At 39.9% G+C, this 27,948-nt stretch overlaps 1 protein-coding gene across 1 annotated transcript; it reads left to right on the top strand.

Moving 5' to 3' along the window:
• The first annotated feature begins 16,839 nt into the window (after nucleotides 1–16,839).
• On the top strand, nucleotides 16,840–23,150 carry ptafr (platelet-activating factor receptor). Its single transcript, XM_080513239.1, has 3 exons — nucleotides 16,840–16,890; nucleotides 18,696–18,732; nucleotides 20,784–23,150. The coding sequence occupies exons 2-3, from the start codon at nucleotides 18,730–18,732 to the stop codon at nucleotides 21,984–21,986; spliced, it is 1,206 nt and encodes a 401-aa protein (XP_080369365.1). The 5' UTR covers nucleotides 16,840–16,890; nucleotides 18,696–18,729; the 3' UTR covers nucleotides 21,987–23,150.
• Nucleotides 23,151–27,948: the final 4,798 nt, after the last annotated feature.

The following is a 27,948-nucleotide window of genomic DNA, read 5'->3' as shown; positions in this document are numbered from 1 at the left end:
TTGACGATAAGGTTCATTATCTTCAGTTAAGTAACACAGTTTAATATATTTACTTTGTTGACTGTCAGGCGGCCACTTGGTTTCAGGGAAAGATGTTTTGCAAAGTAAGATACCCGAAATATGATGCCACCAAGCAGCTTTAAGCCCTATGGACAAGCCTCGTCAGGGTGTTGTTTTGGCATTTTCAACATCTCAGTTGTTTAGTTAAGTAAAACCAGAGGACGAAGATATACAAGTCTCACTATACTGGCCAGTGCTGTGCTGTGACGAGTTACGAAAAATAAGAGTGGGAAGACAGAAAAAAGTTAACAGTTTTGCGAGTCACATTTGAGTAAAGGCATCAAACATCTCCTTGTTAAAGTTCACTAATTGATACGTTTTATGAAGCTCAGATTTGTGTGAGGCGTTCACAAAGTCGAGCATTTTACAACGACCCAATTTGTCCCAAACAATTCCCCTGTCATAAGCGCCTGCTCATGTAACGCAAGCGGTAAGCACCCAGTCACTCAATAAAATCTTTAGCACCTCAGTAAATACCAGAAATGTGAGAAAGGCAAACTGGTGAAAAAGAGCAGATACTCTTTAACACAATATAGGACTTTATGCATATGCTGATGTAGATCCTTGTTCATACTTTTGCTATTTTACCACCTTAAGTCTTATAATTCATTCATCTTTATTCATTTTTTTGTATTTCTATAATGATTTCCAGACGTTACCACAGAATTATTTTTTTTTTGTCATCTTGTTATGATTTTATTATACAATTCTTTTTATTACCCATGTGCTCATGTCATCATACAAATCTGTTGCTCATCAACATGTAACTTTATGACTTATCCAGCCTTTGGACACACAGCGGTGAAGTGATTCACACTCACCTTATCCCACTTGACAAAAACATGAATTTGAACTTGTGTTGCCAAATTAGCTGTAGGAATGTATGAATGTGTGTGTGTGTGTGTCTGTGGCCCTTGTAAGCCACAAACCTGGTTGGATGAAGCAGCGTGGAAGAATTTTCGACAGCTGTTTTTTTCATGTTGAATACAGAAATTCTATTTAGAGCTTTTTTCTTTTAAATGTCTTGTCTTCTAATTGTGCAAAGCACTTCATGTTGCAATGCATTTTGCTGAGAAAAGTAGATTTGTCTCAGAATGTAAATCTTTTACCCTTTTGTTTTGGTACCAGAGAGCAAACTGCTTTTTAACCCCCAAGTTTTGTCCCAATAGAGAGAATATACCACAAGTGTGATCGTTACCCAACAGAAACTTTCAATCCCATCCAGTGTATTTCGCAAAATCTCCTAATGTTTCTCGAGTCCCCAAGACATATTTGAATGACATCAGAGAACAATTTGATTCAATATCGCTGTCGCTGACATGTATTTATTTTGTAACTACATCCACCAATGTCATTATTATCACATTTCTCCTTGCGTGATAACTGCTACGTATCATTATGCCGTTTTGTTCAGCACTCTGTGATCTTACATTGAACAGCGGTGCAGTTTATAATTATTTATGGCATGGGAATGCTCTTATAACGAGGACGTCTGGATTTTATGGGTGTAGATTTGTTTAAAACTATGCGATGAGTGAGCACTTGTGCTCTTTCTCAATAATAAAACTTGACTTATCTTCAATATAGCTCCAGACAACAGTCCAGCCATGACACGTTGTAGTGTTTCCACCAGCGGGAAACCTTCACTTGAGTGTTGTCGTGAATATTTGTGGCAGCACAGCAAATGTCGATCAGTGGCAGGCACCTGGAGCCTCGTACAAAGAGGATCTCTGTGAGAAATCTGTTGGTGAACCGTCACCTGCTGCACAGCGGAGCTCGGGGTCCACGCCGACGGATCGTGAGCCCACCAGGGCAGTTTGTAATGAGGGGGCTGTTTTGGCACGCTTTGGGGGACTAACGATGGGCACTCACTCACACACACTGAAGGGAACATGTGAATTCTTTCTCAATTCTTGCCTCGACATGGAATTCTTAAAAGAGTGAGAGCACATATCAGTGTGCCAGTGGACGTGTTAATGAGAGCCTGAGTGACGGGTATGAGACGAAATGTGCTGGAGGCTACTGCCCGCTGAGAGAGACGCTCTCAGCATGTAGTATCTGATGACAGATATACACCAAGTGCAACAGCAGCACCAAGTAAAAGTGACTGGGAAGAGAGAATTACCCGCGCCAACAAAAACTACTAATGCCCCAACACATAGAGAGTTCAAGTAGCTTGAACTAGCAGCTGAAATCACAGAGCCCTGCCCTGCTACTGGCCCACTGCTGATAAAGAAAGCTGGCAGGAAGAGCGAAGGTGAACAAGCATGAGGAGGAGAAGAAAAGAGGGAGAATGGGAATACTTAATATGTGCACTGAAGCAGAAAGATTAAATGACAGGAAGCAAAAGGGATTAAAAAACCCATTTGTGATAATAAAAACAGTTCAGGAGTGTAAATGCAGTCCATCCATCTTATATCAAGCTTTATTATTGACGATAGACAAAATCAGGTTACACCATGATAGATTGCCAGTCCATCACAGGGAAAATACAACAACAGGCACGTTTTAGAATCCCCAACCCACCCCACCGGCCAGCAAAATTATCTTGAAAAGTAACTTCTATTCATAGCAGGTTGTCATCAGTGTTGCAGTGTTTCAAGGTACTAAGGTTGCTATTGTAATATAATTTGCAATTAATACTATGAAGGACAGATTGTGAAAACATGCATGCTGAAGAATGCAAAAATTGTGCGATTAACAAACTTTTGCCATTATTGCTTTGGAGGAAAACTAGCAGATAAGAACTTCAGGCTCAAATAATTTCATGCAGTTCATAGTAGAGTTTGGAAAGAAAGAAAGAAAGTAAAGAAAAGTTTTGGATGTTCTTCCCATTGAAAAATGGGTAAAAAAAAATGGAATCAGTTGTTATGTCTTGGTTAACAGGCTATATTTTACTGGTTTAGGTTCAAGTGAGTTCAAACTAGATGAACCCTTTAATTAAAATACATTTTACACGCCTGACCTGATTTGAACTGTAAATCATTTTGATAGAGATGCATCACTTTGCACAATCAATCAATCAATCAAATGACAATACTTATCAATTTGCAGTGATGTAAAACTACAAGAAGTCTACCAAAAAACACATTCGAATTAACTTGGAGCATGAGTTGACTTTTTGATCTGAAATGTCAACATAATCAAAATAGTTGCCAATTTGGCTTTTTAGTTGATCACTGAAACGACTAATGTGGTTATTACATTGTTATAACACCTGAGATTGTTTTACCGAAAAGAAAGTGGATGTTTTTGATTGTTACACAATGTTTACCTGCTATTTAAACATGTATATTAAACTGCCGTCAGCACATAGAGACAGAGGGGAGGGACATGTTTCATCTGACACATGAGCTTCTGACTCTTTGGCTGCAACAAACGTGATTAATCTACTGAAGCAACTCAAATTGTCCGAGATGACAACAGAAAATAGATATATTATAATCTACTTAAAATCCATATTCCAAGATATGCAATTTATGATCACAAAGGGTAAAGACAAGTAACACATGCCTGAGAAATAAATACTACACGCACGAGATGTTTTAGCATCTATGCTTGAAGAGTAACTCGGCTGTCAAAACAGTTGTGTGTTGATTTTCTCACTCACTGCATAGATGCAGTATGTACACGCACACTGTCACACTGGCGTCTTCATGGCATTAAGCCATCTTCCTGCATGTCCACTAATACGCAGACAGCAGCTCCAGCTGGCCTGTGTACTGTCAACAGCGGCCTCTGTCCCGGATACAGAGCCATTTATTGCATTATCTGAAAACACACACACACTCAAAGGATGTGTGCACACAGGCTGTGTGTGGGCTTTAAAGCAAGGCTTCCAGAGATCATGATTCATGTGAGCTATTTCGAGGAGGGCCCCCATTTGTAACACCTGCAACATCACTCCACATCATGTATTCGTGGTGGGAGAGGGTTACCGAGGCTAAAAGTGAGAGTCCACCACTATGAATAACCAACACTAACACCATCCGGTCCTAATTCTATCTCAGCTATCCATTACAGCTTATTGGGATGTATAGGTCACACTGCATAGGACATCTGTCTGCTGACTCTCCTATTCCCGATTATACAGCTGAGATCAGAGGATTCCAACGCTTTTCCATCAAAACAATTCACCTTAAAGCAAAACTGAGAGGAACGGGGTAGTTTGTTTTGCCATCTATGATAATTTTACACATTTGCACACTGGAGATGCGATAAATATGCGACACAAAAACCGCAACAGACTTGCCAACAGAAGATTTTACATCGAAACAACTTCATAGCAAATTTGCAACAACTAGTTTGTTGTAGATTTGCACCAGCTCAATCCTTGGATTAAAAAGCAATCAAATCAGCATCAAACTGTGAGGATGATGGGAAGCTTGTTCTCCTTTTCCAAAGAGAAAAACAATGGGATATAAGGTATATAAGAGCAGAAGGGGGATGTTTAGTTTTAGTGACTGATGCATAAAGTAAAACATCTCAACTGTATAGTGTTGTGACAAGCAACACACACACACATATACATATATATATATAAATAAAGCATATGGAATTGGATAAATTACAGGAAATCAACACTGAAATGATTAATTTACATTTTATGAATGATGTAAATTAATTTCAATTGATTTTTATCTGTGATTGTATCACAGTTTATTCTAACTGTATGCAACATCCCTGCAGATTTCTAGAATATCAGGGTAAAAAAAAAGAAGAAGACTAAACTCATATTGCACAACTTCTGGATACCGAGTGTTTTTCCATGCACCTAAGCAACAACAGTATCCAATCCCGTTTCCATGGATTTGCAGCACATAACGTCCATATCCTGTAATCCCACACTGATGTGTGATGGTGCTGCACTAACAGGACGCACTGTGCATAAACCTTGGTAAGTGGAGTAGAAAGTAATATTACCACTGACAGGCTGAGTTTTGGTGTTCTCTGTGGTTTGATTCTCCCAGGCAGAAAACCTCAATATTTTAATTTAATCCCTAGAGCTGTCATTTAGCCACTCGGTAATCCTCAAGTCCAGCACTTAGTCTGATAATTACCCTTATTGGACACCCATAATGATTAGTTTTTGGTTTCAGCCAAAGCAGTGCAGGCAGTTTCATTGGGCGGTCGCAGCGCTCTGCGGAGTGGAAAACCAATCATGCATGATATAGTCCTGGTCATAAAAGAAGAGAAACAAGTATGATTATTACTTTGTATGACAGGCGACAACTCCTGAGCCGGACACGGTGCAAGACTCTCGCCTTTGTGTAACTTTCACTTCTTGGCTTTGGAGTCCCTTTAACGATTGTGGAACAGGTGCTGGCGGCAGTGGCACTCCCGCTGTGTTACAGACATTAACGGCCAACTTTGTGCTGAGCAATCATGTTCAGGGAAGAAGGTCAGAGAGGGCATCTGCTGGGAATAATCCCCCCGTCCCCCCCTCCACCCCACAGGAAAGGCAAATTAACCAAACCAAGAGTGGAACTGCACAGATCATCAGGGGAAATTTAGGCATCTCACTCTGCACTTAGCTGCTACTCTCATCTGATTTTCCCTTTGCATTAGTCTCAACATTTCCAAAGTGACAGCATAAATGGCACACATTCTCTCCACATGCGGTGCAATAATCCCATTCAAAATACAGAAGGCCAGGGGCCTTTTTTTTTTTTTTTTTAATTCTTTCCCCACATATCTACCTCCATGACCAGGTTCAATACAAGTGAGCTCACAGGAGTAGACGTTGGTAGCTCAGCTGGTATAATCTGCAGCTGGCTGGGAAGGACGAGCCTGACTGGAAAGTCAACAGGGATTTTTTTTTTTTTTTTTGTCTCCTCCATGTCTGAAACAGGTCAAGGCAGGTCCCCGAGATCTCCTTCCCTGCCTGTTGCAGCTCTTTACGAGCCCCACCTGGCAGATTAGTATTCCACCATTACAACGAGCTTTTTCTGCTGTTTACACATGCACACGCTCGTCTGTCGGCGGTCTGCTGAGGGAGCAACAGGACACGTACTGTTCAGACGCCACTGCTGCCACCTTGTTTACCTGTACATGGAACCCGCACACAGCATGAGCCCAATCCAGCACATGTGGCAGGGAAACACGAGGACGGTCAAACTGAGCAAGCATGCTAAACACATCAGCCCGGTAGGGCCACAGTTTACAGCTATTTTTACTCCTGTGTGAAGATGCCAAACTTAGTTATATGGTCGAGAAAAACTTGGAAAACTGCAAAATGCCTGATTCTGTATTTGTATTCCAGTCACATAAACCATAAATCCTGACAAGTTGTAGCCACATAATATTGCTTTTTTTTTCCTCCCTGCAGTAGTACATATCAGATGAAATCCAAGTGCTCAAATTCAAGGTTAAATTCTTTGGGGTTATAATAGGGTTGGATGCTGTTCAATAACTAAATAACATGTCCAACATTCAGTCTCTTCTAGGAACTGCCAAATGGCATAACTTATGTCTTAGTTTTTACAGTGCTTACAGATCATAGAGCGAGCCGGACAAGTCAGGTGAAGCGTTACTAATCACTGAAAGGGCTGTGTGTATATTCAATGGACTTTACATGGAAGATGGACCATCAATGATCCTAGAGTGCCAGTACTTGCAGCTCATGTCCATTAGTTATCATGAAAGGCCAGCCGACATACTGTTATGCTACCAAAACAACCCCAAACAATGTTCATTCATCAATCTTCATGCAGGTTGGGGGGTGGGTGCTGGAGCCATCCCAGCTGACCATCAGGGTGCACCCTGAACAGGTTTTCAGTCCATCACAGTGGACAATCATATTCACAAATCAGAAATTCAGGGTCACCGTTTGAACTCAATTGCCTGTTTCTGGCCAGTGGGATGGAACTGGAGTACCTGGAGAAAATCCACTCAAGCATAGGTACAACCCACTAACTCCACACAGAAAGGCCTCAAAGCCCAATATGAACCATCTGACTCTGATGTTTTGTAATGCTAACCACTACAAAACATAACAAAATGCTTCATTTTCATACACAATGAATAAACTGTGGTGGTATGAATGGATCGGAACTATTTGGCGTTAAACACCCTTTGTTTTGATGAGATCGGAGCCAAAACAATGCCTCTACAGTTTTAGTATGCCAGCATTTGTTACGGGTATTTAAAAAAACAGTTGAAGAAAATGAAAACATTTTGATTCATTTGTTTAAATATACAATACATTCCCACTGATCTAAAACTGAGGAAACCGAAAGGAGGATAGGTACATTTGGAAGCAGTTGAGGGAACGAGTAGGACCTTGTCATCCAGTGTCCAAACCACTGTACGTCAGGGGCATGTACAGGCCAGACACACTTCGATTTGTGTATGTTTTTCCACTCGATTTCCCCGAACGACAGCTCGATAAGCGACAGTTTGTATGAAAACACTGACGCTACGTTGAGCGCAAACATGTAGCGATTGTGGTGCCAAATGCGTAAAAACCTTCTCAAAACGCAGCGACGTGCTTTACTAAAGTGCGATGTAAAGGGTATTGAGAGCCATTTTAACCAGCTGAGGTTTTGGATGCTTCCTTTTGGCTAAAAATCGAGCAGGAGGAGGAGGAGAAGGACAACGACGAGGACGAGGAGCAGCAGCAAGAGGAGGAGGAGGAGGAGGAGTGAAAAACTTGCCGCAGTTCAGACTTCTGCAGTCCCGACTCAGGAAGCCGGTGTCTAAATCTCTAAATAGTGTTTTATTTCACCTCTAAACCCACAAGCACACATACAAAACGAGTAGAGTTAGGTTTACCTCAATGGCTCCAGTGGAGGGTCAAGAAAAGAAAAGAAAAAACAAAAAACAAAGCGCAATGGTAAATCCACAACTTCAGCCGGAGCTGCGCTCATGCGGACGGTTGGACGCGCTGCAGCCGGGACAAGTTCATCCACATATTCTCAGACAAAACCAGAGAGCTGGAGGCGGCAGGAGGGGATGGAGGTGGTGGTGGTGGAAAGCTTTTTCTGCGGTGGCCCTTCTTTTTTTCTACCGGTCGCTTTCGTCGCTCCTTTTCCTCTCGGATATCCCCCTCCCTGGTCCGCGTGAGATCAAACCATCACATTCCAGCGCGTCCTTAACAATGAAAAAAGGTGGGTTTTCCCTTTTCTCTCGCCGGAGGACCCACCCCCTTTTGGGATGACTCTGCCCGGTCTGACCGCAAAGAGAACGCCCTTCCCGGCTGCGAGGTCCCGCCTCTCCTCCGCCACACAGCAGCAGCAGCGACTCCGCCGGGCTGACCGGCGACGGGCAGCGCAAAGAGCGCACCGAGCGCAAAGAGCGCAAAGAGCGCAACATCCACTGGAAGGAAGCGTGGGGCTCCCCTCGTCCAATGTGAAATTACTTAAAAACACTAGACTATAGTGAAGTAAAGTAAAAGTAGAAAAACGCAATTACCTTTTTAACTGCGTTTAATTGCTTTCTCAATGGTAGCCGTTCATTTCAGATTAAATGTCTGAAATGTTTCAGGTCATAGCACAATTCAACAAATAAAACTTACCAGAATCACATCATGGAAATTCCCAAACCACATTAGGAAAACAAATATCGATATGAAAAAATGACATTCTTAAAAATAGTACTAAAAAGTACTAAAATAATCCAAATTAATTACAGTAATTTCAGTATTTGTAATTCTTTATGCCTTTAAAAGTAGTTGTTATAATAACAAATACTTAGTTGTAGTCTAAAACATTTCTTAAGGTATTAGTTACTATCTTACTTACTTTTAACTACTTAGTGTTGCATAGACAGTAGGATGTTATGGGTATGCAGATGATATTATTTGAATATCACATCAACATAGTTGCAGTTTATGGTTATCATGATATGAAGTGTACTCAAGTAAAACTTTATTTCATTAATACAAGAATTTGTAACTTGTTACTTTCACCACATTCATATATTAACTGACTGAACTCTCAGAGAACTATAAAAACTTTATTTAAAGACCAGTAAAACATGTAAGAGAAAATATATTCAAAACATCAGTCATACATGTGATTTTTATCACTGTATACTTTTTTTTAATGTGTCATTTGTCAAGTACATACAAATCCAACCCTGCAAATTCAGCATCAAAAAGGTTCAGCATATAGCTAAAACATGCACCATGATTATTGTTATGCAACAGTTTAATGTTTAATTTAAGGGAAGACATCTCCAACACAGGAAGAAAAACATTCCACCTCTAATAAATACTTACTGGCTACTACTATATATAATGCTACGATCACACAACCTAACATGACCCCATGCTGCAGTTATGCTGTTCAGTTTTTCTTTCAGATTATAACATAAGTTTTAATTTACATAACACTATTCAGGTTGTCTTTGAAGTGATGTTGAGTTGAAGTGTATGTGTGTTGATTTTCCATTCAAAATATTATGAACTCTTCTTAATACGATGCAGGCCACCTTCACTCAAACTACAAATACATCTTTGTGATTGTGCATGTAATAAAGTTGGAATGTGACAAACTTATCAAGCAGCATCAGTTTTTCTAGATTTGATTCAAAAGATAATCAATAAGATGATTATGATGCGTTTAGGATCAACCACAACTTCAATATGTTTTGGTTTTTTATTACAACTCTGTTCTGTCACTTTAAGTTATTTTAACAAGAAATGTTATTTTTTGTGTGTTTTTTTCTCTGTCTCTGTGTTTTCCTGCCTGTGAAATAGAATAATTTACTTTAACCTTTCAGAGGCATGAATATATTGATGCCACAGTCACTTCAGCTCTGTTTTCAGTCGTCTGCTCTGCGACGGAGGATCACGTCACTCAGTTTCTGGGTCGACCAGCAGCTTGAACCTGGCTGTGCCAAATCATCTCCTTCCCCTGAGTCCGAACTCGGAGCAGCGGCTCAGACGCAGTGACCTTCAAAACAGGAACAAGAATGAGGTTGTGCCACCATAAAGGACAACCTCCCTGCTACCTCTGTACCTGGGCGTGTATTCTCCTTTTAAGCCCTGGTGCCGGCGAGTGTGTGTATAAGCACTACAGTAATTTAGCGTAATAACTGGAACAGAGGTGTATTGTTGACTTTGTTATTGCAGCATGATTACAGTGGGGCAGTAAATTCCTCACTCGGTGTTCGTTGTCTTTTACTGACGCAACAGTGGAAATTATTTTACTGACATGTTAATGTACCTCCTGACTCTTGTGAGCACGATAAGCAGCCAGGTGAAGATGAAAAACAGACACATGATGAACAGATTCTTAGCTTTTGAACAGTTCACACTGAGTCTCATGCATCACTTTCTTTATTATCCGTGCGCAGAGGAGAATAGAAACACATCCGTCACTTTACGACTGCAATGTTATTCAAAACAATATCGACGCTACCTGGTTGTAACTTTAAAGTACGAACATCAGCTTAAGAGAGATTGTAAAAATACAGCTCGTTTGTTTTTGATCTTAGTTGTGTGTACAGATTCTCTCTGTCAGGCCTTTGTTTGTACATACGCCTCTTCTCAAATGGCCATACCGTTCTAATGGGATCACTTGACATAATGGGCTTGGCGAAACATAAATAATGTTGTCACTCTCTCAAGGTGGGGAAAGATACCAAAGATACCAAGTAATCAAAGAGCAATGAGAAGCTCCTGCATGCCAAAGGCATGCCCAGACACCTGAATGCCACAGAGCCAAAGCCAAGCACAGGTGTATGTGGGTTGTTTTCAAGTGGCTGCACACGTGTGTCTTTTACACACGTTTCTTGGACAAAGGAACGGCGTACGAGGAAGAGCGAGAGAAAGAGAAAGAGAGCGAGAGAATACAAACTTTCCCTGCAGTTTCCAGAGTTACTGGTCTGCTTTACGCATTAATACAACCCTCGACTTATAAAAAGAAAAAAGAAAAAAGCAAACCACCAAAGATCCATCAGAGCAATAGAAACAGTGAGATGACATATAAGTAAAGGCCGGCACGGAAAATGCCTCTTTTTATATGGATGTGTATCGGTCATGTTTCATCCATCTTGAGAGGCTTGGAGAGGTTTGGCACGTGCACAGACAAGTTTCTGTCATTTTTGGAATTTGCCTTAATACATCAAATGATTAAAAAGGCGAATGCATTACACAGGCCGCAACCTAATGCACGAGGACCGGGTTGCAAGGGAATGTAATCTGCTGCTCTGCATAGTGTTGCGCACACGGACAAGCTGGTTCAGGAAGAGCAGGTTTCTGGCCAACATCCTTCCTAATTACAAACATCCTTTACAAAAAAACATCAGCTTGTTTGTTCCCGTAAGAAGATGTGGAACCAGCACAGATCGAAACCGAGTCATCCAATAAAAAACTGCCTTTCGGGAGGAGGCCAACATGGATGGACTCTCCACATTCTTGTTTATCTTATCCAGAATGACCTGCAGAGGCTGCAACATCAGATAATCTCTAATAATCCTGCCTGGATCACCGAAATTACAAGCGGCCAATAGTACAGAGTACAAGGTTTAGGTCAATATTCATGTGACAATATAAATTTGAAAACAAAATCAGTATGTAAGGAATAAAATGAAACCAAAGTGGGATGATTTTTACCCCACAATATGGCTTATGTCGGTGCTATCCTACTTTATGCCCTTTTTACAGCGGGGATAAGGATTAATGTGCTTAATTCACTGCCCTCTGAGAGTGGGTTATGGCCAGTATTTAAACAGATGTAACCCTGACGGATCAAAATGTGGGGCAGCTTGTCATAAAAGGAAACATGCACTTATCCAGTGCCATATAGCACACGATAAAAGAACATTTTTAAAAGACAACCCCCTCTTTTACATTATATTCATTTGAGTCAGTGTTACTCTACTTCTAGCAGTTTTTTATGGTTTCATTTTTGTTATTCTTTTCTTGATTTGGAACTACGCAGGATGTCCCATGAGAGAGAGAGAGAGAGAGAGAAAGAGAGAAAGAAAAAGAGAAAGAGAGAGAAAAAGCTCAAAATCTTTTGATATGTATTAAAAAAGCCTGGTCTTACTGTCAGGTTCTATATCATCTTGAAGTACAGATGCCTCGGCCTGTCTAGTTCACCCTCCCATGGCCCTCTCTTTCTCACTGCGGGGGGACATTCCTCAATCCTCAGCCTCTGGCATGCAGTAAATCTGCCTGGGAGAGAGAGACAGAGAGAGAGAGAGAGAGAGAGAGAGAGAGGGAGAGAGGGAGAGAGAGAGAGAGAGAGAGAGGGGGAGAGAGAGGGAGAGAGAGGGAGAGAGAGAGAGAGAGAGACCTATATTTTCATGCCAAAACACCTCCTCTGCCAGGCAGGAAGGACATGAACCAATCTCTTAATTTTCACCTTCATATTTTCTTCTTCATATTTGCTGACACGCCTTCACTGTAGAGTCTTCCCATACAAAATATCTGGTGTTAAATAGTCCATCGGTATCTGCCAGAGTTTCACGGTCAAGCCGAGGTGAAAGAACAACTGTGAAAAGGTGTTAATGGGACGAGGAGAGCTCCTCACAGGCAGCCCCCTCGCTTCCTGCATCCCTGCATGTCTCTGACTTGTGATTATATCACTCTTCCAGGTGATCTGTAGCTTCCTCGTAAAAACGAAACAAACCCCCCCCCCCCCCCCGAAACTCTTTGAGCTCCTGGCAGCATTCCCGAGTCTCTGCACACCTGGACTAAAAGTACAACCAATTTTTATGAGGAAGGATACCCTGACTTGACCTGTGCAGAACATCAGGAGTCACCAGCATCAATCTGTGCCTGATTCTTGTCTTTTTTTAAAAACATTGTTCAGAGGCAAGCGCCAGAGGAAGGAGAAACCTTTATCAAAGAATGAGCTCGTTGTTTTATCCCCCCCCCAGTGCTTGGGAAGTCTATCAAAATCACTACATTATGCAAGAAGATCAAAAGACAAGATCCTTCCACTCGTCCATCCATCTTCTACATTGCTTTATCCAACTTACAGTCGCATGTGTATTGAAGCTGATTCCAGCTGACTATGGGTGAAGTCAGACCATCACAAGGCAGACAGAGAAGCAGACCCACTTTGAGGCCATTTAAGGTCACCAATTAACATCACATGCATGTTTTTGTATTGGAGGAGTAAACTGGGGTAGAATATGCAAACCGACGGACATCAAAAGAGAACGTTTCAAAACTAAAGTTGAGATTTTGATTCAAAATACAGGACTTGAAAAGATGTAATTAATATGTGATTTAATTTAGCCTATGCTCTCACGGTATAAGTGTTTTCCAACATTTTAAGGTGTGTCTCAGGCATTCCTGATGTTCATCAAAATACCTCACTTGTAATATGTGTTTGTTCAGCTTTGTATTTTTCCATCCAGGTGCTGGTTATTTTAGTTTAGAATTAAGGCCGGAAACCTTGAGAAACATTATCATCATTCCATCTACAAGAGAATATGGAAAGTAACAGTTAAAGCACACCACTGCTGCATGAGCACAGTAATCTGTATCTGGATTTAGCACACGTTTTTAACACAATGGGAGAAAACCATGGGAAAATCTACAAAAACAACAAAAAAAGGCAGAGACAAGACAAGTGAAAAAAGATGGACAACAAAACTATCTATGCTATGAAATGTGAAGAAACTTGAAGAAATAGTGACAACCTCGCTGTATAAGTAAAGGAGTTGCCCCATATCTGGGCTTATCTAAACGGACTGTTTCAAGTTATTGACACAAACAACGAAAACATAATTCATATACTATAGTCTTTAAAATATCCCAAAACAAAACAGCAGTGTACCTGTACTACACCTGTATAGAAGGATTTGTGCTTTTTGTCTAATTCTAAACTTAACAATATAAGCATATTTCCTAAATTATGGAAGGCTCACATTGATTCACATTCAGATTCACACATGCAGTCGCCATTCATCCCACCCCGCATGACTCTGGACTGTGAAGGAAGCAGCCCCCCACATCGGCAGCATACAATCCACACAGAAAGGCCCGGCCACTCATTGTATAGACTATGTTCAAAAACCTCTTGGTACCACATTAAACCACATTCCCCATAAAATACACTCTATTTCATGACCGGGACAAATCTCTGTGACTTACAGTGGAATCTTTCTGAATCTCCACCCAAATCTTGGGCAACAAGTTGCATGTGAAAAGAGTTTTTTTTTTTTTTTACAGTGCGAGCCTGAATACCCAATGGCAATGCCACAGCCTGTCTGGCTCTGGCAGCCTTGCAGGGCACAACCACCAAAAAGCTCTGCTGTCTTGTTCCACTGCCAAGCCATAATAACAGCAATAAGGTTGAGGAGGCTCGTTAACCTTAATCTAGGAATTATACTGTGGCACCAGGGAGAGGGGGGACGTGTGGTGTTGTGTGCTTGTACATATAGGCATGTATTCAACGTCCACCACAGAGGGAGGCTGCTGCTGCTTTGAAGTACACACAGACGAAGAGTATTGGTTCATGCAATGCAAGCAGTGTTGTTTGGAGCCTCTCTGACACAAATCTGCTGAGCCCTTTTATAGAGTAACACTACTCTCTTATATTATTCTATACCTCCCTCTTGTGGTTAAAACCCACCACTGCTTACCCGATTTTCCTGATTTGTCTGTTTTTGTTTTTGTTTTCTTGGGATTCCTTCATTAGTTTCATATTTTCAATATGCCTGGTATCCAAAGGCTCCGACAATAAAACCATCAAAGCAGCCCCATTGCTGTATACAACCTCCACCATGTTTTAAAGAGTTACATTGGTTTTTCTCATCACATCATTCAGGGAAAGAGTTTCTTGATATACGATTACGCCCTAATTTTCATAATGTGCAGATATTGTTGATAATTCATAATTTATTTGATGGATTCATCACCTTCAGTACCAAGGGCAACAAGAAAGCATTAATGAACCCATTTGGAGTTAAATTCTGTTTAACTGATCCTGATTCTGCCAGCATTTAAAATTACTGTTGAAAACTTTCAAAAACTGCAATATTTCTGCTTTATATAGAGGTTTATTTCTCATTGAAAAAAAATGCTTCCATAGTCTAAGTTTTGTGAAATCTCTTTTGAACATATGTATTTGATACAGATAAAATTCTACAGAAAAATCAACAGAAAGTGGTTAAAGTATGTCATATTCTCAAGGAGTTCTTGAAAGAGTGCCTTGCTCTTTTACTTGACGATGTTTCAAACAATTTTATGCCTATTTGATTATATCTGACCAACATAACAGTAGTTGTGCTGTTTGCACAAACACTTAATGCCTCTCATTTCACACTTTAAACACATGAAGGCTGCTCAGATGAGTGTTTATTTGTGTGTGTGTGTGTGTGTGTGTGTGTGTGTGTGTGTGTGTGTGTGTGTGTGTGTGTGTGTGTGTGTGTGTGTGTGTGTGTGTGTGTGTGTGTGTGTGTGTGTGTGTGTTGCCATGTGGTTTATTAAAGTGATTCAAAATTTGTTGCAAAAAGACAAACTATGTTACTGGGTGTCAGCCATATGTCCTTTTAAAGACTCATTTTCTTCCACCAGGTATAAAATGCATATACACACATATACTCACATCTGATGAACAGTGTACATATACATAAGAAACAAGGTGGGCTAACGACAGTTAAACATCAATTAAATCTGTTCTTATGCAAGCCGGTTAACTTCCGTCATCCTGACTAACAGTTCCGATCATGACCCGCTGATGAGTCAGAAAACCTGTTTAATCAGATGCCTGACTGCCAGTGACTTTGTCACAGATTTGAATGAAACCCAGAATGTGGGAGTTGAACACGAAAAGCAAGCAACCGCCTACAAAGTTGAAACACTTTTTGTCTTAATTTTGTGGCAAATTGAAGTTGGTGTAGAGTCAAGTTTAACCTTGTGGCGGACTTGATGTGTTGTTATTGATCGGAAGCAAGGGAAGTCTAAAGCTCTATTTTGACACATGGTAACCAAAGGGGATTTACATTAAACTTCTAGGTTGGATAATTGAAAAAGAAAGCTAAATAATAGACAATAAATTGTTAAAATAGGGGACCCTATAGACCCTCTCTCCATGGATTACTCTTGATCGTTGCTGTCTGAGTCTCCTTGTCTCTCCACTCCCCATGTGTATATAGATAAGTGTGTGTACGTGTGCATCCAAACTCCTGTTGAGGCTTGTCTCTGTTCCTTATCAGTGTTCCTCCTTTGTTTTGTTCAAACCTTCGTTTCATTTCACATTTAAAGACGTCTTCTGCGAGGAGTTTCACAACAAGGGTCACTTTCGGTCCTTGATTCCTTTCAACCTCCTTCCTTTCTTAAAAACCCTCCCCCCAAAAAACAGAATAAAACACCAGCTGACCAATACATGAAGAATAGTTAAAGATGGTAGGTAAGCTACATATTTGGGCTTATTTACTGGTAAATATTTGCATTTTAAGAGGTGAACAGAATGAGGAAGTTTAGAGTTTAAAATCCCTGATTTGATGAACGTTGTGTCCATTTCCTGTAAGTTACAGACTTATAAAATAAGATGACAGAAAGCAAATGTAAAGCCAAGATTGTGAAAAACTGGGCGTCTCCTTGTGAAATTCTGAGTCTTACAACATGCAGGAGTTTCCTGAAAACACTATGAGAAGTTCACTCCCCCCGTCTTGAACGCTGAACTACTTCATCTGTCTTAACACACACACACACACACACACACACACACACACACACACACACACACACACACACACACACACACACACACACACACACACACACACACACACACACACACACACACACACACACACACACACACACACACACACACACACACACACACACACACCCTGACTTGGAGGACAGTACAATGTGTTTGCATCCAGAAGGAGTTTTCAAGGGAGTTCATCAGTCTGGTAAGTGAATATGCTGCATGAAGTTTAATGTTTCTTCTTCTTCTTCTTGCTCTGGGGTTCTTAAAGTGGAGGATGAAGTCCTCTTGCAGCTTAAACAGTTGTGCCCTGATTAGGATTAACCTTTAAAACAATGACAACAACACAGCTCATGAAGATGCATATATAGTCTTGTTATATTCAGCAAAACTGTAGCTTATGCTGAATTTGTGAAGTTTCATAAATACAGTTTTTAATACAACTGGACAGTTTGATAGGGTTTTAGTGTTTTGGCCTTTTCAGCTGTTTTACCTTTATAGCCATTTAATTTAGCAGTTTTAGCAGTTTTGACTGAACATTGATTTCTTTTTTGGCACATTGTAAGGATTTGTATAGATGGTTCACATTTTAACTAACCTTTACTAATGATCTTTTTACTCTAAAATTACTCGTCTTTATAATGCCATGTAAATAGTTTTATAACTACTACGACTTTCTTGATTGTTTCTGGTGTTTTTTTGCCCATCTTTTTTGAGCTATTTTGCCTTAATTTTTTTAATTTAAAAGCACTTTTAAGTCCAATTGAGCCCCAAATTTCACCTGTTGCTTTCCCCCCTCTGAAGGAGTCCGGTGCTTTAAGAATCACTGTACTAACAATACTTAAAAACAGTAATGACTGATAAAGTTTTTTATTTTAAAGAAATACATGGGTTTTGATAATTCAACATAGTATAGTTGAATACAACAAACCAAACCCTGATTTCAATTACATATATTTTACAGATTTTTCTTGTGTCAATAAAAAAAGAAAAGAAATCTAACTTAAAAACACAATTTTAACATTTATCATTTACTGACTATTTATACAACACATAATTACAATTTATGTACCCTTCATGAAGGCTGTTTACTGTATAAAATAACTTTTATATTCCAAATAATTCATAAAACAAAATTTATTTGTATCATCATCTAGTTGCCACTTACACAGATATGTGAAAAGGCCACTTTAAAAAATAAAAAGTAAATTAGATGCATATTTAATTTGCAGCATGTCATTGTCGTTGTGTTGTTCATTGTTTATTCATTTTCCTGTCAGTTGGTAACTCCTGCCTTATTTTACATTGTCTTATAACAGCATGAACATTCAGGTGTTTGGCCTCATCGTCTCGTCGGAAATGCATTTGTGGCAGAGAGGTGATTAAGCTCCTGATGGGAATCAGGTGTGCTGATTCACCTCTCTGCCCATAAAAGGAGGAGCCGCCCAGACACATGCGAGAAGAGCCTGAAAGAGGCAGCAGTGTCGATGGGGGGGGGGGGGAAGCCAGTGTGGCTATTATTGAGCATGCTACCGCCGGGTTCCCCCACAGACGCATGGAGCCAGGGCTTTCCGAATCCATTCTTTTATTAAATGAAAACCAAAACAAACACTCGCCGACACTGCTGCCTCTTTCAGGCCCTTCTCACATGTGTCTGTGTGTCTCACCGCCTGTCACCCTGTGTGTCTGGGTGGCTCCTCCTTTTATGGGCAGAGAGGTGAGGCAGCACACCTGATTCCCATCAGGGGCTTAATCACCTCTCTGCCACAGCATTAATTAAAAAAATTAAAATAAAAAGATGAAAAAAGTACTGTTGATATTAAATGGGAATGAGCAGTAGGCAGTATATTGCATGATCAATCTTTAAGGATGAATAACACCGATTGATGATTTAAGAATAAGTGAGTGACTTTGCAAGAGCTTTGATTGCATAACATACATGTAGTTCTATATCTTTATTCAGACTTTATAGTGTTCAGTTTACATTAATTTCCCTATGTGTCCTAACAGACTAACGGGTTTCAACACGTCTAAAGAAAGAAATATGGTAAGCCCTGCTTTTGCTTCTGTTTTTTTTAAATAATTTCCCTCTTTGCTTTTTCACTCGTGTCTGGAATGCGTCCTTATCTGGTTGGCACACATCCACAGAGAAACCAGCACAGCTAAACCTTTTGGAGCTGGTGGTAGTGTTGAACAGTATTAAAATGCAGACTTTGTGGTTTATTTCCTGCAGGGTGCAGGGCTCCCAGCTTTAGTGATTTGCATGTTGAACAAACAGGTTTATTTACAGTAAGGTTTATTCTCTTAGTATAATTTATTGCACCATATGAATTACATTTTCCCCCCTTTCATCCGACTCCAGAGTCAAGGTGATATCTGAAGTGTGCAGATATTTTAATTTAGGATTACTATCTAATGCTGGGGTTCGGAAGTGTGTGTGGATAAGCTTTTTGCATAAATCTGAAACTTTCAAATGTTTTTATCCCCCCCCCCCCCATTGTAAGATATTCTAAGATTATTGTTAACTTCTGTTGGGATCTATGAGAAATAAAAAGAACAGCTCTACTTTGTCAACAAGATTAAGTTTGCTTTACTTCTATGCCATGACACTAAACCTTGTTTCATTATTAATAAGCTCTATTCTTGAAGACATCTGGTGTATATTAGCAAGGGCTGATGTTTGATAGTGTGATAATGCACCAGACAGACACCACTACAGGCGTCTGATGGAAGAGGATGTGACTGATGTGCTCAGGGGCCATAAAGGAAGTGACTCAGACCAAAGTCGACAGTGTGTGTTGACAATGCCAACATCAGAACTAAAGGCAGATAAGCGAAGGTGCATCAATGTGTAATATACTTTCATATATTGTTAAGAGGAGTGTGATATTATGCGATTATATTCAAGCAGTAAAGAACCTTTTGCGTCATTGACTGCAAATGAGACTCTGTAAAATGGCACAATGATAACCCTCAATGTGACAAGGATGGCATAAAGGCTTTAGGAAGTATTCAAGCAAACAACAAGAACAGAATAAATGTGAGTTTATTGGTTGATTTAATTAAAGGACTAAAGTTAAAGTATTTATAGCAGCCAGAACAAAATGAAGAAAAGGGAAGACTAAAAGGGGAAGAACACAGATGAAGAGATATGAAGATAAGAAGAAAGGGAACTTGTTAAACACGGAATATATATATCTTTATTCTGTAACTACATTAGCAGCAGTGGCAGGGTGGATATCCAATACATGGAGACATTTTCAGAAAGGTTAATTAGCAGATTATGTTTTTATCTTTATCATATTCCCTCAAATGTGCAAGTTTCTTTCTGTCTACCCACTTGGCTGTTCCCAACCATCCTGGAGTCAGTAAGAATTCTGAAATAAAATAAATAAGAATTATGAAACAAAATAAAACTGCCTTCATTCGAAAGGTGGCATCTTTTAATTCTTCACAAGAATGTAGACATGCTTGTAGCAAGGTTATTGTAGTTAAAGAAATGTAACTAAAGAACAAAAAATGGATTGGAAAATACATTTTTGTTGACAGAAATAATCAAAAGGTTTACCATCAAATGAAGCCAAATTAACCATTGTGTGTTGAGAAACTAACAGCTCAATGGACACTTTCTCAGAAGCTGTTTTGCATTGATCCTGATTTAGAGCTGCAAACATGCACCGTTTCATTTGACTGTTGGACAGTTGCTCATGCAACCAGAGCATTTAATTGAGTTTTAAGTACCTATGGTAATACTGCGAAGACCCTAACTTGCTTTAGCAGCTTTGGGCTTTTCTCATGTGAAGTTTGCATGGTGTCCCTGTGCATGTGCAGGAACTCGTCTACTTGTCCAAAGAAATGTTTGTTGGGATAATTGCTGGCCCTCAATGTATGAACGTGTGATTGTCTGTCTCTTTGTTTTTGGCATGTTATTGGCCGGGATTGGCTCAAGGGCTGGATTTATTGTTTGATTGATTAATTGATTGACACTTGGCTTATCCATTTGAACAGAGAAATGCACAGGTTCCTTTCTAACAGATCAGAAGCATGGTTCATGTGATGGTTCTCACACTGACTTTAAAAAGAATTTGTGTTTCACAGTCAGAAATGCTGGCAGCAACTGAACGGGTTGATGTGATGGCGACGCCCTATCTGACCCCCCCATCAACTGACAACTCAACCTTCCTGGACTCTGAATTCCGCTACGTGCTCTTCCCCGTGGTTTACAGCATCATCTTCATCCTCGGGGTCTTTGCAAACCTCTACGTTCTCTTCGTCCTGCGCTGCCTCCGTGAAGCCAAGGCCATGGGCGAAATCCGCATCTACATGACCAACCTGACGATCGCCGATCTCCTCTTTGTCAGCGCCCTGCCCTTTTGGATTGGCTATTATAGTCGCCATGGGAACTGGATCTTCGGAGACTTCATGTGCAGGTTGACAGGTTCGTTCTTTTTCATCAACACCTATGGCACCATCCTCTTCCTCACAGCCATCAGCATCAACCGGTACTTTGCTGTCACTCGGCCCCTGGACATGGCCTCCTCGGACCACCGGCGTCGTGGGATCATCGTGTGCGTCGTCATCTGGTTATTCACCCTGGCGATGTCTGTTCCTCATCTGGTCTCTACGGGGACCAACACCGACAGTACAACTATAGACAACGTCACCCGCTGCTTTGAGGGCTACCAGGATGAAACCAACTTTCAGAAAAGAAAAGTGGCAATCACTCACTTTTTGATAATTGGCATGTTTTTCGTGGTATTTTTCCTTGTGGTGGTTTGCAACTTCCTGATCGCACGAGCTTTACTCGATCAAAGTCCTCCGCAGTCAGGACTTCAGTCGGCATCGACTTTATCAAGAAAATCCAACAGGACCATGTCCACGTCTATGAAGAAACCCAAAGGGGTTAAAAGGAGGGCTTTACAGATGTTGTTGGCAGTGGTTGGTGTGTTTGTTCTGTGCTTCCTGCCTCACCACGTACTTCAAGGCTTCTGGACACTGGCGGTGCTGCGGATCACAGAGGGATGGGGCCACGTGGACTGGGACCCTGACACCCGTCAGGCACTCAACGACGCGCATCAGATCACCCTGGTTCTCATGGGCCTCAACTGCATTTTGGATCCGGTGGTTTATTTTTTTGCCACGCGGAGGTTTCGGAGGTTCATCGTGGTTCACCTGAAAAAGCTGTCGAAGGGGGAGGGATGCTCGCAGACAGTGACCTCGCAGCTCTCCATGGACAGCAGGATGCAGAGCCAGAAATTCCAGAACGAGCAGCCCAAAGGAGATACAGACGAAGATTTGTAAAATACATCACTCTTAATTGTGTGTCTCTCAGTAACGTATACAAGCATTTACCACACCTTTGAAACAGTGAGCAGTTAAAGTGTTGGTGGCTTCACACAGTCAGAATCATCTGCTGAGTTAACCGAAAGTGTGGTTTCACACATGCAGTCTTGATAGTTAATGTGTGGAAGCTGTATCAGAATTAAACCTCTTCCTGTGTGAAGCACAAAGTGGAAAGCAGAAGTTTTGCAAGCAGAAGCACAAAAAAACTAAACAATCATGACTCGGAAGAAAAAAAAGGGAGGACAAGATTAAGCAATTTACACTTCCACACAAAATGTTGTCCCTTGCCACAATCATGAGGTCCACATATCTATTCAGAGAATTTACACCTCTCTTTTAGGTTTAAGGTAGTAAAATACACATGCGCTCAGACTTCGCATGCTTGATATTACACCGGTAAAATATGTGGTAATAAGATTGCTGTCTCCCCTCCAAGAAAGTACTGTTTTTTTCATCTGGGTAAGTTATATCCAGTACTGTGACACCAGGAAACAGAAGCAATAACGCTTGAGCTATGTTTGCCCCTCTGGCATCCGATATTGTGACACTGCATCTGTGTCTCATGGTGAACATCCTGTGATTCACCGATTCGCAAAGAAAAGTAAAATTTATAATTGTTCTGCTATTAGCTGCAGGTGTATTACACAGTTCTTTGTATTTATTGAGAGTTTATTCTTGTAGCAAAAACTGATTTCTGATGTATATTTTTTATTTAGTAGACAAACTTCTTTCAAATGTACGAAGATTCCTTATCGAATGTTTAAATGAGAGCAAAAAACAACACAAAGTCTGTTATTGAAGAGGAGAATGGACGTGTATACAATTTCAGGACATTAACACACTTTAACAAAGTTTACATGTCAGAACACATGAGCTAAACATAAAAGGTGTTACTTAACTTTACTGTGAAACAAATTGCTCTATTTTGGTCATCTGTCCACTTTCCTATTGCACATCTCCTCCTTCAATCGTGTCGTCATTCACGACAGACTTGAGTACAGGTTGTCCTCAGCCATGCGGTTGGGATCCAGGTCACTGTAGGCCGGGTTGGTGTTTGTGTAATTCATGTACACGTCGGTCTCACTTCCCATCTCGGGCACACCTCCCCTAGTGTGCAAAGAAATTCTGTCAATTATTGAATCAAGTTCAAACATTAAAAAATATTTGAAGAACGCGTGTCATTTTTCTGTCATAACTTACTTTGATGTCATTCCAGGTGCAGGGAAACCTTGAAAAAACAAAACAAAAAAACAAACAAACAAACAAACAGATGAAGTTAAAGTAAATCAGTGAACATTTTGCTGAAAGTGCTTTACTCGGGCTTCTTACCTTTGACTGCAGCACCGGAGGCGGACACCTTGTGGTCAAATCTTTGCCAGAACATCCAGAAGAGAATAACGAGGGTGATGATGAAGGTCACAAGGGAGATGATGAAGGCTGCCATTCCTAATTTCTCCCCCACTGAACAGCACAGAAACCAGTGGAAGGTTAAAAGTCATATTACAACACAATGATACATCATCACGAAATGGAAATTTTAAGTTAAGATATTTACATGAGTGGATGAGTCAGACAATTTGTTGGATTATTTAATATCTGAATTAAAGTGTCAACATCACTTTTAGTGGGCAGCACAGTAGTGTGGTTCGTGCCCATGCTTAATAGAGAGAACAGTTTATCTGTGTGGAGTTTGCATGTTTTATTCAGTGCGTGTCTGAACTGAATAAAACAAAACTGAAGGTCTATAAATATGTTTTAGCATCAAAATCAAAGGCCAAATTGTTCTCTTCTATTGGACCCTTTACCAAGAGTTTAACATGTGGTCACATCAGAAGAGGGTAAATCACTCTTATGCCTTAAATTATCTTCTCATTCACTTCCAGAGCAATTTTGCCAAAAGGACCCTTCTATAAACCGTCTCAAATCAACAGTTTCAAACTTGATTATCAATAATTGTTACTGGCAAAGAGCCTTGGGTGAGGCACGAAGTATTTGAACTTAAATTCAGTTATTAGTTCCTTATTTAAAAAGTAACATTACGAGTTCACCAACAATAACATGTTACTTGGAAGAGTGCCTCATGTGTTACTGTTATTTGTCTTTCATTCGATTGGAAAAAAAAAATATGCATCGAAGATGGACAGAATAGATTAATGAGGCATTCATAAATTGTGTTATTAGCTGTTGTGTAGAATTTGGCAAGAAGAAGGAGAAACAAAGCAGCTGAAATTCACATGCAGACAGCAGCAGACTGCTCTAATAAAGGGAAGCTAATGTTTATTTAGGGACAATCAACTGTGTCTATGGCACTGCGTTATTATTTAGTAATAGGATAAAATTACTAGTTTGTTACTTGCCAAAAATTATGGAATGATGTTACAGTTGCTGAGAAATGTATTAGCATATATCTCTAAGGTTGCAGGCTACTATATACAAACATAGTGAGGGACAGTGTCACGAGGATTCACTCTTTTTGTCACGTAGAATGCAGCAAAATCAACACAGAACACCAACCTGTTGTTTGTATGGAGATGATATAGACTGTGTGGTTCCGACTGTATCTCTGACCAAGACGGCTCCAACCAGAGCACAAGTACTTCCCACTTTGCTCCGGCTCAGTGAGGATCAAGTCTGAACAGTTCACGCCGACTCCATGCCAGGAATTATTATGCAGGTGTTTCCAAGAGCAGGTGGTGAACTGTGTCTGGTCGGTGAGGCAGCGGAGACTGACACTTTGCCCTGCCGCCACCGGGAAGTCTGGTGTGGCCTCCAGATGCAAATCAGGGATCTCCGCTGTGGAGGAAGGACGGACAGAGGAGTGGGTGACGAATGAAGAAACAACGAAGGTATTGCAAACTGTAATTGTGAACATATCTATTGAAGAATCAAACAAATACAACAGTGGTTTTCAACTTAACTACAAGAGAGCTTCAGGGTGGATTTGGGGTGATGTCTTTTCCCGGCCCAGATTTGTATGAATTCTTTTTCAAGAAAAATGTATTGAACTGAAAGATAAACCTACTATTCCATCTAATTTAAAGACACGAAATAATTTTATCCTAAGTGTGATGCAGTCTATTTTAAATAATGGCATGCACATGCAAAACTATAAACACAACAGTTACTGCAGTTGCAGACAATGTATGAAGACCTACAAAATATTTCAAATGAAATGAATTCAACCTACACACTTTTTATTGCCTCTCACCGTCACCAATAACACAGAAATAGCTTAATTTACTACATGTACAGAGTTGTATAATACTGCTTCAGGTCTATTTAGGTCGAAATAAGTCTGGATGTTGACAAATCACACGTGTGTAAAACGTATCAGGTATTCTGTTCAAACCAGGATGTGCAGTTCAGGTGATCCATCATAAAGAGTCGCTAGATTACTTTTTAAAAGAAAAAAAAAAAATCCACATTTTGTATTACCTGCTGTTGTCATGATTTTTGTAGTTTTCGTTGTAGTTGTTGTAGAAGTGGTGGAGGGTTTCACTACAAAAACAACAGTAAATACAAATGAAGCTCAACTGTGAATCTCACGCAGACATTTTTAGATTTTTTACAGACACACAAGTATTTTCTTACCTGAGTTCTCACCGATAAGGAGAATGAGAATAAAACAAAGCGGCACCATGTTTCAACAAAAATATGTCCAGTCACTTCAGTCTAACAGGTACAAAAGTGAACCACTGGAATATGTGCATGTCAAGGTGAGAATGGGAACTATGAGACAGATAAAACTGTAGCAGGGGAAGTTTGAAGTTCAGTTTTTCCACGCAATTAATAAAATCACTGTGCAAGAAAAAAAACCCTCAAAACAAACAAAACATTCAATCACAGGTCAGAGAATTATCATTATTTTAAAACATTTTTTACCAAAGCAATCCACATCCATTGAGAATTGTAATTAGAACCAGTCTCACTTTGAATTTAATCATTCAAAGACCGTTAATCAAATGTATGAAGACCTACCCACCTAACCTGCAGGTAAAAACAGTACGTCAAACTCTTCAGAGCCGACAGGCAAGTCGATCAGCCTCTCAACACGCCTGGTTTTAGACTTCTACTCTCAGACCGTGGTCACCTTCGGGCGCACATTGTGATGACAGCTCAGATTGTAGCTGTTGGACAGTTTGACACCAGACGTCTCACCTGAGGCAAACACTCACTGCTGAGGCAGGTCAGGGGGGGCAAGCAAAGGGACCTGTTATATTTCTACATGAAGCACTGTCATCTGATATTTCTTGTGCAAATGACACCAACATGCAAAACACCAGTGTATAATACTCCAGTTTCCCATCCAGAAACATTAATTTTTTTTTTTTTACCAATTCAAATTAAAGTAAAACGTGTGACAATAAACCCGATCTCTCCCTATTTTAACTACCATTTATTAGATTACATTCCCGAACAACTTGGATCCATTCCTTTTTCACACTACTTCTTTAGGATGAAGATAGAGTCGATTCCGGCGGAGTCTTAATCTTGTGTATCTGTTCTGTCACTATATTATTCCTGTTCTAGATTCAAGATGGATCTACTGCAACCAACAGACCCTCCAGGACGGACAAAAGACCTGATATACAAGCTTATGTCTGTCCACACATAAAATCAAGAAAAAGAAGAAATCCTGACATTCATTCAATTATAACATTCATTTCATTTCTTTATCATCATTATAAATTTCAGATTTTTTTTTTTTTCATCTAGTACATAAGCTCAGTGCACTCATCTCGTAGTGAAAATATGGTTTGCTCAAGTACTGGTCAGGCCTAGTGAGTTTTTATCTCCATAAACTTTATTTAACTAGGAAAAGAAAACCTATTAAAATCAAGATCTCTTTTACAAGGGTGACCTGGCCAAGAGGTCCAGAGCACACATCACATCATTCCCTTTAAAACATACAAAACTGATCTAACAGAATGCAATACTTAACGTGAGATAGTGCAGATTTCTAAAGACAAAATTTTAAAGATAAAATGCAGATTTTAAGGAAAATTACAATAAAGTGCAATAATATTTTTAAGACATATTCATTAACAGCAAAAATTAAAAAAAGGTATATTCATTAACACTGGTTTATCGATCTTCCCTATTGGAAGAGTATTAAAGAATGGAAATGACTTAAGGATACCAAAGGGTAATTGGGATTTAATTTTTTATTTTTAAACCATAGGGTGGTATTTAATACCTACAGGTATTGAACTCAAATTCAGTGATTAGAAATAAGAAGCGGCACAAAAAGCAGCAAAAAAATGGAAAAAAAAAACAACCCAATGTGAACTGTTCAAATGAGAAAACGTTTTTTGAGCATAGCTTGATGTTTCTGTCTTGCATCTTATCTAAACAGAAATTATTTCTCAGATCTCAGAAGCGTCATACTATATAATGTCTGTTTCCAATGAACAAGGGACAATTTGAAGTAACACCATTTTACATTTAGTGTAGTAAGCTGGGAAATTAGTCAACAGGATGGAAACTCTAAAATATTAAAATGTAAAAATTAAGAAGTATGCTGTATTTCACGATCATAGTAATACACTGTGAAGTCGTTTTAGTGAGTGTGACGCATTCCAATGCTGTATGATGCATGTAAATATCAATCTAATTCCTAGAATTTCCTTTATTTGTACCAGATATCTTTGAAATGTGTTTAAGACAAGAATAAAAAGGTTCAAAAAGGTCAGTAAATGCATTTTTATTAACATGCTTTTTAGTAATTCCCAAAAATTAAGGTCAAGTCCCATTTGTAACATGCACACTGTATCTATGCGCAGGATGAGCATGGGAGGATTTTTCTTTATAAGAGGGAAGTGGTTTCTCTTGCTCAATAAGCTGTTGCTAAAACAAACCGCTGCTGTTATTTCTTTCATGGCAAAAATATTTGTTGTTGTCGTCGAGTGTTTGCATGTTT

The sequence above is a fragment of the Blennius ocellaris genome (genome assembly GCF_963422515.1).
Source record: "Blennius ocellaris genome assembly, chromosome: 17".
NCBI lineage: Eukaryota > Metazoa > Chordata > Actinopteri > Blenniiformes > Blenniidae > Blennius > Blennius ocellaris.
Note: the sequence above shows the minus strand (reverse complement) of the source record. Positions and strands in the feature narration are given on the sequence as shown.